The following is a 10,403-nucleotide window of genomic DNA, read 5'->3' on the forward strand; positions in this document are numbered from 1 at the left end:
CGTCGTAAGAATCAATGTTGTTTTCGGCAAAAACTCCGTTCCATTTTTCATCCTTCAGAATATCATTTAGTTCTTTGTGATTGATAACTTTTATTTGTCTACTTTGATTTCTATCACCCTTCATAATATTTTTTACTTGCTCATTTATATTGATAATAATGCTAAAATGATCTGTTATTGCACTTTTGATGACAATTGATATAATCTTTATATACAAACAAAAGATTGCTGCACTGGGAAATAGATTGAGGCGGTATCACAAACGAACTCAAAGATACCGACAGAACAACTTGTTCAACAGCAATCAAAGGGAATTCTTTAGAGACCTTCAAGAAGACCGAAAGAACAAGAACGCAACTCCCCCAAAACCTGAAGAAATGAGGAAATACTGGTCAGAGGTAGGGTCGCAGCAAATAACCCACAATAGAGAGGCACCATGGATCAGAGTGAAGACCGAGCGGTGCAAAAGCTTGCAGGAAATGGGCGTGATAACAGTAACAGAAGAAGATGTGCGAGCAACTGTCAATAGAATGAAGAACAGGGCATCACCTGAAGTAGACAGTATCCAAAACTACTTATGGAAACTTCTACCATTAACACACAGTAGTAGCAAACCTCATCCGTAAAGCACTTGAGAGACCAGACTCTCTCCCGAAATATTTTACTCACGGGATCACGCACCTAGTACCAACGAAAGGGGACCTGAACCAACCCAGTAATTAAAGACCGATCACCTGTCTACCCTCGGCATATAAGATCCTCACCTCCACTATTGCCCATAAGATGAACATTTTTTTGAGAACTAACAACATTATGGCGTGGAAACAAAATGGGTGCAAGAAGAGAGGAAGAGGAAGTAAGGAACTACTGGTGATCGACAACATGATAACAAGGCAAGCAAAGAGAATACTTAAGAACATATCGATGGCTTGGATCGATTACCAGAAAGCCTTTGACTCTGTCCCCCATTCGTGACTGATCCAGGTCCTCAGAATTCATAAGATAAATAAGCATTGCTCGAGCATCTGATGTTTTCCTGGCGCACCACACTTTCAGTCCACAATGAAGAAGCGTCGTATCAAACACCTGAGATACAAATAAAAAGAGGCATATTCTGCTGTAATTTCAGTTGAAGGCTCTCGCTTGGGCATTATTAGTGTGTATCGACCCTGTGATGGAAACATCGAACTGTTCTTCTCTGGATTGTTTAATGCATTGCAGTCATGTATCGATACTGTTGATTTTATTCTCCTGTGTGGAGATTTTAACATAGATTTCTTCCAAAACTTAATGTAAAAATTAAAAAATGTTGGATGACCTTCTAGATTGCTTCAAGTTGAAGGTTACGTCGAGGTATGCCACTAGGGAGTTCACTAACATCAATGGCCATACTAGTATCTCAAAAGTAGATTATATCATTACAAATGTAGATCCACAGGATTATAAAGTTGTTGTTTTTGAACCATATATTAGTGACCATAAAAGCATTTTAGTAGAATTGAATTTTCGACCAGAACAAAGGAAAACATTCCGAACACATTCATTCAGAAAGTTGAGCCAAGTTAATGTTGATAATCTTATAGCTTCTCTATCTGGGCACAGTTTTGATGAAGTTTATTTTCACAATGACGTTGACATGTGTTTTGAATCTTTCTTGGGTGTTATACAGCATTTTCTTGAGCGGTACTGTCCTATGAATAAATTGGCTCCGGATCGATCGGTGGGGAGGTGGAGGACGCCTGAGATTGTTCAAAGTAAATATAATCTGTCTAATCTCCATTGGCTTCATAAGAATCTAGGTACACCAGTCACTTTTCAAAACTATAAAGTTGCCAAACATCAGCATAGGCGATTGATAAAGGCCTCTAAGTTGAAGTTTTATAGTTCGATAATCGATCGTTCCGAAAATAGGAATAAAACAGTGTGGAACATTGTAAATGGCTTGACTAGTAGGACAAATATCCAAAACGACATATGTATTGACTTTAGTGGTGTTATGTGCGATGAACCAAATCAGCTGACTGAAATCTTTGCGGAACACTTTTCCTCTATCACAAATTCTAAATTGAGATCTTGTTATGGCGCTAATCTATCACAATCCTGTACTTTAGCAGCAATGGTTGATAAAAATTTCTTTTTCAATCCTGTAATAAAAGCAGAAGTTGAGGAAACCATCAGATCCCTAAAAATAAAAAAAGAGCGTTGGTGTCGATTCTGTATCCACAAAAATATTGAAGGCAATGAATCAGGTAGTAAGTGAGCATTTAGCGCATCTTATCAATATTTCTATGACATCGGCTAAGTTTCCAGAAATCCTTGAAAAATCCATAGTCATCCCCATATTCAAAAGAGGCGATCCAGAGGAAATAATGAATTACCGCCCGATATCAATACTTATTTTCCAAGGTGTTTGAGAAAATTGTATTGAACAGAATGATGTGTTATCTCAATAAATTCAATCTTATAGATTCTGCACAGCACGGATTCAGAAGTGGTCATTCGACACAGTCTGCAGCAGTCAATTTTTTCGAATCAGTATATGAATGTTTAGACAAGAGCTTATTTGTAGCAGGTCTATTTTTTGACCTTTCTTCGGCTTTCGATTCACTCTCTTTCGAATTCATTCTTGAAAAGTGCTACAATTTGGGTTTCAGGGGTGTATTCCTGGATTGGTTGCGCAGTTTTCTCGATGGGAGGACTATGGCGGTAAAAATGGGCGAAAATTTTTCTGGACCCCGTCACATTAGCCTTGGAGTCCCGCAGGGTTCTGTGTTGGGACCACTTCTGTTTTTGCTTTTTATAAATGATTTGCCCGAGTACTTAGCCTGCTTATTGCTAACTATATTTGCTGATGATACTTCCGTGGTTCTTTCTGCCAACAGTGTCGAAGAACTTCTGAGGCTATGTGAACGTGTTGTTCGTGAATTTGTGAACTGGTGTCGCTCAAACCGCCTAATGGTTAATGTAGAAAAAACGGTATTCATTAACTTTTGTTTAAAGAATAATGAATTAACAACCTTTAGAATAAATTGCGGGGATAACTCAATCTTGACATCTGAGACAACTAAGTTTCTTGGTCTCTATGTAGATACAAATTTGAGGTGGACGGCCCACATCGATGTACTATGTAAGAAACTGAACAGCTCTTTCTTTGCGATCAACAGAATCAAAAATGTTTTGCCTTTGGACTGTCTTTTGAGTGTATATTATAGCCTTGTATATAGCCACTTATCTTATAACATCTTGCTATGGGGAAGTTGCTCTGATATTTCCAGAGTGTTCATAGCACAAAAGCGTATTATTCGTTCCATATTCCAGCTCCATCCACTGAACTCTTGTAGGCCAGTTTTTGTTGCGAACAAAATTTTGACGTTGCCTTGTATATATATTTTTAAATGTTTGCTCTATGCTAAAGAAAATGAAAATAAATGGTTAAAATTGTCAGATCATCATAAGTATGAGACGAGGAACTCTAAGACGTTTTCATTTCCGAAGCATAGAACACACAGATTTGAATGCAGTCCTTCATATACAAGCATGAAATTGTACAATCATCTACCAGCCTCTGTAAAAAAATTAAATTCTAAACTGTTCAAGAATGTAATTAAGAACCTTCTTGTAAAAAAAGGTTTTTACTCTATAGATGAATATTTGTACGACTCCTTAGTTTCTTAAGTGTATCTAGTGTCTTAATGGATCAAATAAATTTATTATTATGACTTTAGCCTTGCGGCTTTCACACTCCTCTCCAGAGGAAAATTCACTTATCCCAGATATCTCAGATATCAAAAGGATTAAGCTCCGTTGGAGCCCTTTCCAGGTTTTCGGGCTCGTGGTGGTGGTCGGGTCCGGGTCGCTCCTCGCCTCCCTGCTGTAGGTCGGATTCCTGCTCCACCCGCACTTCCTGTCGGAGCAGACGGTGTTCCTCTGCATTCCCCATGTACTTGCGTACAGTTCTCGCCGTTCCGAGCAGTACCGCCTTCTGCATGACTCTATAGATATTTTCGTCCAACTGAAGTTTCCTCAAGTTCTCTAGTAGTTTCTTCGGTATCAGGCCTGTAGATGAAATGACGATAGGGATGGTTTTGATATCTTTCAGCTTCCACTGTCTTCTGGTCTGTTCCTCGAGATCTCTGTATTTTGAAATTTTTTCAGTGTGCCTATCTAGAAGATTGTTATTATTTGGAATTGCCACGTCGATGAATAGTGCTCTGTCCTCATCCTTATGGAGCAATATGAGATCTGGTATATTGTGGGTTATTTTTCGGTCTGTGAGAACCGTGCGATCCCAGTAGAGCTTGTGATGTTCGTTTTCCAGCACAGCATCCGGATGGTAATTGTAATAAGGAACCTTTTTCGTAGTTAGAAGTTGGTGTTTTAGTGCCAATTCTTGGTGAAGAATCTTGGCAACAGAATCATGTCTATTTTTGTACTCCGTGCCCGCGAACTTCTGACATCCCCCAGTGATGTGCTGGATAGTTTCATGTGTTGCACAGCCATAACGACAGCTATCGTCCGCCACTGAGGCATCCTTGGCGATGTACTTCATGTAATTTCTTGTTGGAATCACCTGATCCTGGATGGCGAGCATGAAGCCCTCTGTCTCAGAAAACAACCTTCCGGAAGTCAACCAGTAGTTCGACGCAGATATGTCGACGTAATCATGGTTGACCTCGTTCTGGTGGCTCCCATGCAAAGGTTTGCCAATCAGTTTCTGCATTTTACTTTCTGCAGAGTGTTCGACGGTATCCAAGTGATCCTGTTGTAGCTTTAATGGAGTAGAACTATCAGCAACACAAACTACTCGATGGAGTTCTGACGAAGCAGCCTTGCTCAGGAAATATTTTCGAAGTCCTTCAATTTCCTGGGACATACGGTTGGACAAATCAACAATTCCTCTACCCCCAAGATGTCGTGGCAGCTCTGTCCGTTCTATTGAGCTTTTGGGGTGATGTTTATTGTGTTTAGTCAGCATCGTCCTTATTTTTCTCTGTAAAGCTGTTGAATCGGTGGTCGTCCAAGAGATAATACCAAATGAATAGCTCAGCGCCGAGCAAGCGTAGGCGTTAATCGCTTTTATCAGATTCTTGCTGTTAAGACCAGTTCTCATTATCCTCCTCAATCTTCGGGTGAACTCCTCCGTTAATTCTTTCTTCATCTGGGTCTGATTGATTTTTCTTGCCTGTTTTATGCCCAGATACTTGTATCTGTCTCCTTTCTTTAATGCTTCAATTTCTGCACCTTCCTTGAGTTTGAACGTACCATCTTCTATTTTCCCTCTCGTTATGTTAAGCAGTCGACATTTTTTTAGTCCAAACTTCATTTTGATGTCTCCTGTAAAGGAGATGATTCAGTTTCATCATAGTTCTACTGCCGCTCTTGATGGAAAATCCGTAGTCCGTAGAATTCAATCTATGAGACAAGGGATTCAGGGCCATGCAGAACCACAGAGGGCTCAGCGAGTCTCCTTGAAAAATTCCGCGTCTTAATGGAATAGGTCCTGTTGTAATGGAGCAATCTGCTGCTTTCATTTGAAGACTAGTACGCCAGGTTGACATGGCGTTTTTCAGGAACTTAACAATATTGGGATCCACCTTGTAAATCTTCAAGATCGTCAAGAGCCATTCGTGAGGTATATTATGACTTTAGCCTTGCGACTTTTACACTCCTCTCCAGAGGAAAATTCACTTATCCCAGATATCTCAGATATCAAAAGGATTAAGCTCTGTTGGAGCCCTTTCCAGGTTTTCGGGCTCGTGGTGGTGGTCGGGTCCGGGTCGCTCCTCGCCTCCCTGCTGTAGTTTGGATTCCTGCTCCACCCGCACTTCCTGTCGGAGCAGACGGTGTTCCTCTGCATTCCCCATGTACTTGCGTACAGTTCTCGCCGTTCCGAGCAGTACCGCCTTCTGCATGACTCTATAGATATTTTCGTCCAACTGAAGTTTCCTCAAGTTCTCTAGTAGTTTCTTCGGTATCAGGCCTGTAGATGAAATGACAATAGGGATGGTCTTCATATCTTTCAGCTTCCACTGTCTTCTGGTCTGTTCCTCGAGATCTCTGTATTTTGAAATTTTTTCAGTGTGCCTATCTAGAAGATTGTTATTATTTGGAATTGCCACGTCGATGAATAGTGCTCTGTCCTCATCCTTATTGAGCAATATGAGGTCTGGTCTATTGTGGGTTATTTTTCGGTCTGTGAGAACCGTGCGATCCCAGTAGAGCATGTGATGTTCGTTTTCCAGCACAGCATCCGGATCTTAATTGTAATAAGGAACCTTTTTCGTAGTTAGAAGTTGGTGTTTTAGTGCCAATTCTTGGTGAAGAATCTTGGCAACAGAATCATGTCTATTTTTGTACTCCGTGCCCGCGAACTTCTGACATCCCCCGGTGATGTGCTGGATAGTTTCATGTGTTGCACAGCCATAACGACAGCTATCGTCCGCCACTGAGGCATCCTTGGCGATGTACTTCATGTAATTTCTTGTTGGAATCACCTGATCCTGGATGGCGAGCATGAAGCCCTCTGTCTAAGGAAACAACCTTCCGGAAGTCAACCAGTAGTTCGACGCAGATATGTCGACGTAATCATGGTTGACCTCGTTCTGGTGGCTCCCATGCAAAGGTTTGCCAATCAGTTTCTGCATTTTACTTTCTGCAGAGTGTTCGACGGTTTCCAAGTGATCCTGTTGTAGCTTTAATGGTGTAGAACTATCAGCAACACAAACTACTCGATGGAGTTCTGACGAAGCTGCCTTGCTCAAGAAATATTTTTTAAGTCCTTCAATTTCCTGGGACATACGGTTGGACAAATCAACAATTCCTCTACCCCCAAGATGTCGTGGCAGCTCTGTCCGTTCTATTGAGCTTTTGGGGTGATGTTTATTGTGTTTAGTCAGCATCGTCCTTATTTTTCTCTGTAAAGCTGCTAAATCGGTGGTCGTCCAAGAGATAATACCAAATGAATAGCTCAGCGCCGAGCAAGCATAGGTGTTGATCGCTTTTATCAGATTCTTGCTGTTAAGACCAGTTCTCATTATCCTCCTCAATCTTCGGGTGAACTCCTCCGTTAATTCTTTCTTCATCTGGGTCTGATTGATTTTTCTTGCCTGTTTTATGCCTAGATACTTGTATGTGTCTCCTTCCTTTAATTCTTCAATTTCTGCACCTTCTTTGATTTTGAACGTACCATCTTCTATTTTCCCTCTCGTTATGTTGAGCAGTCGACATTTTTCTAGTCCAAACTTCATTTTGATGTTTTTTGGTAGATGCGAAGAGTTTCAAGTCGTCCATGTAAAGGAGATGATTCAGTTTCATCATAGTTCTACTGACGCTCTTGATGGAAAATCCGTAGTCCGTAGAATTCAATCTATGAGACAAGGGATTCAGGGCCATGCAGAACCACAGAGGGCTCAGCGAGTCTCCTTGGAAAATTCCGAGTCTTATTGGAATAGGTCCTGTTGTAATGGAGCAATCTGCTGCTTTCATTTGAAGACTAGTACGCCAGGTTGGCATGGCGTTTTTCAGGAACTTAACAATATTGGGATCCACCTTGTAAATCTTCAAGATCGTCAAGAGCCATTCGTGAGGTATAGAATCGAATGCTTTTTTGTAGTCTATGTACGCAGCGTAAAGATTCCTTCGCTTAGAGAACGCTTGATTGCAGATAACTGAATCTATTATTAGTTGTTCTTTGCACCCTCAGCTGTCTTTGGTGCATCCTTTCTGTTGCATGGCGATTATGTTATTCCTTCAATGGTTGTGAATTCGGTTTGAAATGCACGATGTGATTAATTTGTTCATCGTTGGAAGACATGTGATTGGTCGGTACTTGGATGGGTCTTCTGTATTCCTTTGGTCTTTAGGTAACAAGTATGTTGTGCCATGTGTAAGGAATACTGGCATTCTTTCAGGATTTTCAATGACATCATTTATTGCGGAGGTCAATTTGTCATGCATGATCCAAAGTTTCTTGATCCAGAAGTTCTGTAATCCATCAGTCCCAGGTGCTTTCCAGTCGTGCAGTCCTCTGATAGCTGATTTTATTATTATTATTATGACTTTAGCCTTGCGGCTTTCACACTCCTCTCCAGAGGAAAATTCACTTATACCAGATATCTCAGATATCAAAAGGATTAAGCTCTGTTGGAGCCCTTTCCAGGTTTTCGGGCTCGTGGTGGTGGTCGGGTTCGGGTCGCTCCTCGGCTCCCTGCTGTAGGTTGGATTTCTGCTCCACCCGCACTTCCTGTCGGAGCAGACGGTGTTCCTCTGCATTCCCCATGTACTTGCGTACAGTTCTCGCCGTTCCGAGCAGTACCGCCTTCTGCATGACTTTATAGATATTTTCGTCCAACTGAAGCTTCCTCAAGTTCTCTAGCAGTTTCTTCGGTATCAGGCCTGTAGATGATATGACAATAGGGATGGTCTTGATATCTTTCAGCTTCCACTGTCTCCTGGTTTGTTCCTCGAGATCTCTGTACTTTGAAATTTTTTCAGTGTGCCTATCTAGAAGATTGTTATTATTTGGAATCGCCACATCGATGAATAGTGCTCTGTCCTCATCCTTATTGAGCAATATGAGGTCTGGTCTATTGTGGGTTATTTTCCGGTCTGTGAGAACCGTGCGATCCCAGTAGAGCTTGTGATGTTCATTTTCCAATACAGCATCTGGATGGTAATTGTAATAAGGAACTTTTTTCGAACTCAGAAGTTGGTGTTTTAGTGCCAATTCTTGGTGAAGAATCTTGGCAACGGCATCATTATTATTATTATTATTATTATTATTATTATTATTATTATTATTATTATTATTATTATTATTATTATTATTATTATTATTATCATTATTATTATTATTATTATATTAGAAGTAGAAGCAGATTCTACACAATTTCACCACACACCATCTATATTCTCCTCAGCCGACATTGGAGAACAACCAAAGGAAGATCTATTGGTATATCTGAGCATTGAGATAGATAGGAGTATCGAGCACAACAGGCCTGATACGGTGATCTGGGATAAGGTAGCGAAGACTGCTCTGATAATAGATTTCACAGTGCCTCAGGACTACAATCTGGCTAGAGCCTATGGAGAGAAGATAACAAAGTACGAGATGAGGGATATTTATCAGCTGAGGAAGGTCGACATAATGCCTCTTATAATATCTGTCAATGGGCTGATACCGAGAAAAACTACTGAACATCTGAAAGAACTGAGCCTGCCCCAGAATGCAATTCTATGGATACAAAAGGCGGTAATTCTGGGAACTGTTAACATCATCAGAAAAGTGTTGCACCCTCATTAACACACGAGGTCTTCCTTGTCAAGTGCGCCTGGGCGATAGCGAACTCAACCACTTTAGAGTGTGGAGCAAAAAAAAATTATTATTATTATTCATTCAGTCAGTTTAGTTTCGAGTGATCTGACCTGACCTCGACCAGTTCAGACGCATTTCAGAGTGCTATAAAAGTGAAAGTGGAAACGAAAGTCGAAGTGAAAGTGTACACTAGCGAAGCTACGGAATTTTTGATTCCGTCTATGAAACTTCCAAATTTTTTAATATGTGTATGTGTTATAGAGCAGAAATTCGTTCAAATTCAGTATAATCAGTGTCTTGAGTCCAGATTATTAATATCGTTGATTTCACGGATATCACTGGTGAGTCAATTAATTTTTCTGATATTATAGAAAATATATAACTTAGCCACATAGCATAATAGTAATATTGTAGTGAGGATTTCAAATATTTCATTATTATTCAGAAATACCGCATATAGTTTAATACAGACAAAAAGCCATGTCGCAGGTCTCAGACAATGAGAGCTCCTACATAGAAGCTACGGACACCGAAGACTTCAGCGATGGAGAAGCAGAGGAGCTTGTAAGGCTCAAAGAAGATAATGGGCAGTTGAAGGCTAAAATGAATAAACTAACTAAAACCGTGGCTCAGTTGGTCGGGGAGATACGCCTCTTGAGAGAGGAAGTTAATAAAAGCAAAGCCCCTCAATCTCCTAGTTTTGCTGAAATTGCAAAACAGATTGCGGCACAGAAAACCCCCATATTTGCATAAATTGCAAAGCCGGTAGCGGTCTCCAAAAAAACATCCAAACAGGAAGTAGCTCCAAAACCGGAAATGAAGAAAAATTCAGCAATTCAAGTTGCAAAAACCCAGAACGCGCGCGTAAAGAAAGTTCATCTTCAGACGAAGAGACCGCAAAAAAAGCTACGGAGTTGCCTAAAAAAATAAAATTCCACCCATCACGACGATGGGTACAGCCGATTGGGTAGAGATCTCAAAAGCTCTCTACATGAAGGAATTCAGCTACAACAGAGCAACCGTCGTAAAAGACGGAATTAAGATCGTAGCCTCGACTGAGGACGACTACAGGAACATTTTGACCAGA

General features: G+C 40.7%; 1 protein-coding gene across 1 annotated transcript; it reads left to right on the forward strand.

Moving 5' to 3' along the window:
* Positions 1-813: 813 nt before the first annotated feature.
* On the forward strand, positions 814-9,304 carry LOC123310265. The gene is made up of 2 exons (XM_044893734.1): positions 814-856; positions 8,919-9,304. Exons 1-2 carry the CDS (start codon positions 814-816, stop codon positions 9,302-9,304), a joined length of 429 nt encoding a protein of 142 aa, XP_044749669.1.
* Positions 9,305-10,403: the final 1,099 nt, after the last annotated feature.

The sequence above is a fragment of the Coccinella septempunctata genome, chromosome 3 (genome assembly GCF_907165205.1).
Source record: "Coccinella septempunctata chromosome 3, icCocSept1.1, whole genome shotgun sequence".
Classification (NCBI taxonomy): domain Eukaryota; kingdom Metazoa; phylum Arthropoda; class Insecta; order Coleoptera; family Coccinellidae; genus Coccinella; species Coccinella septempunctata.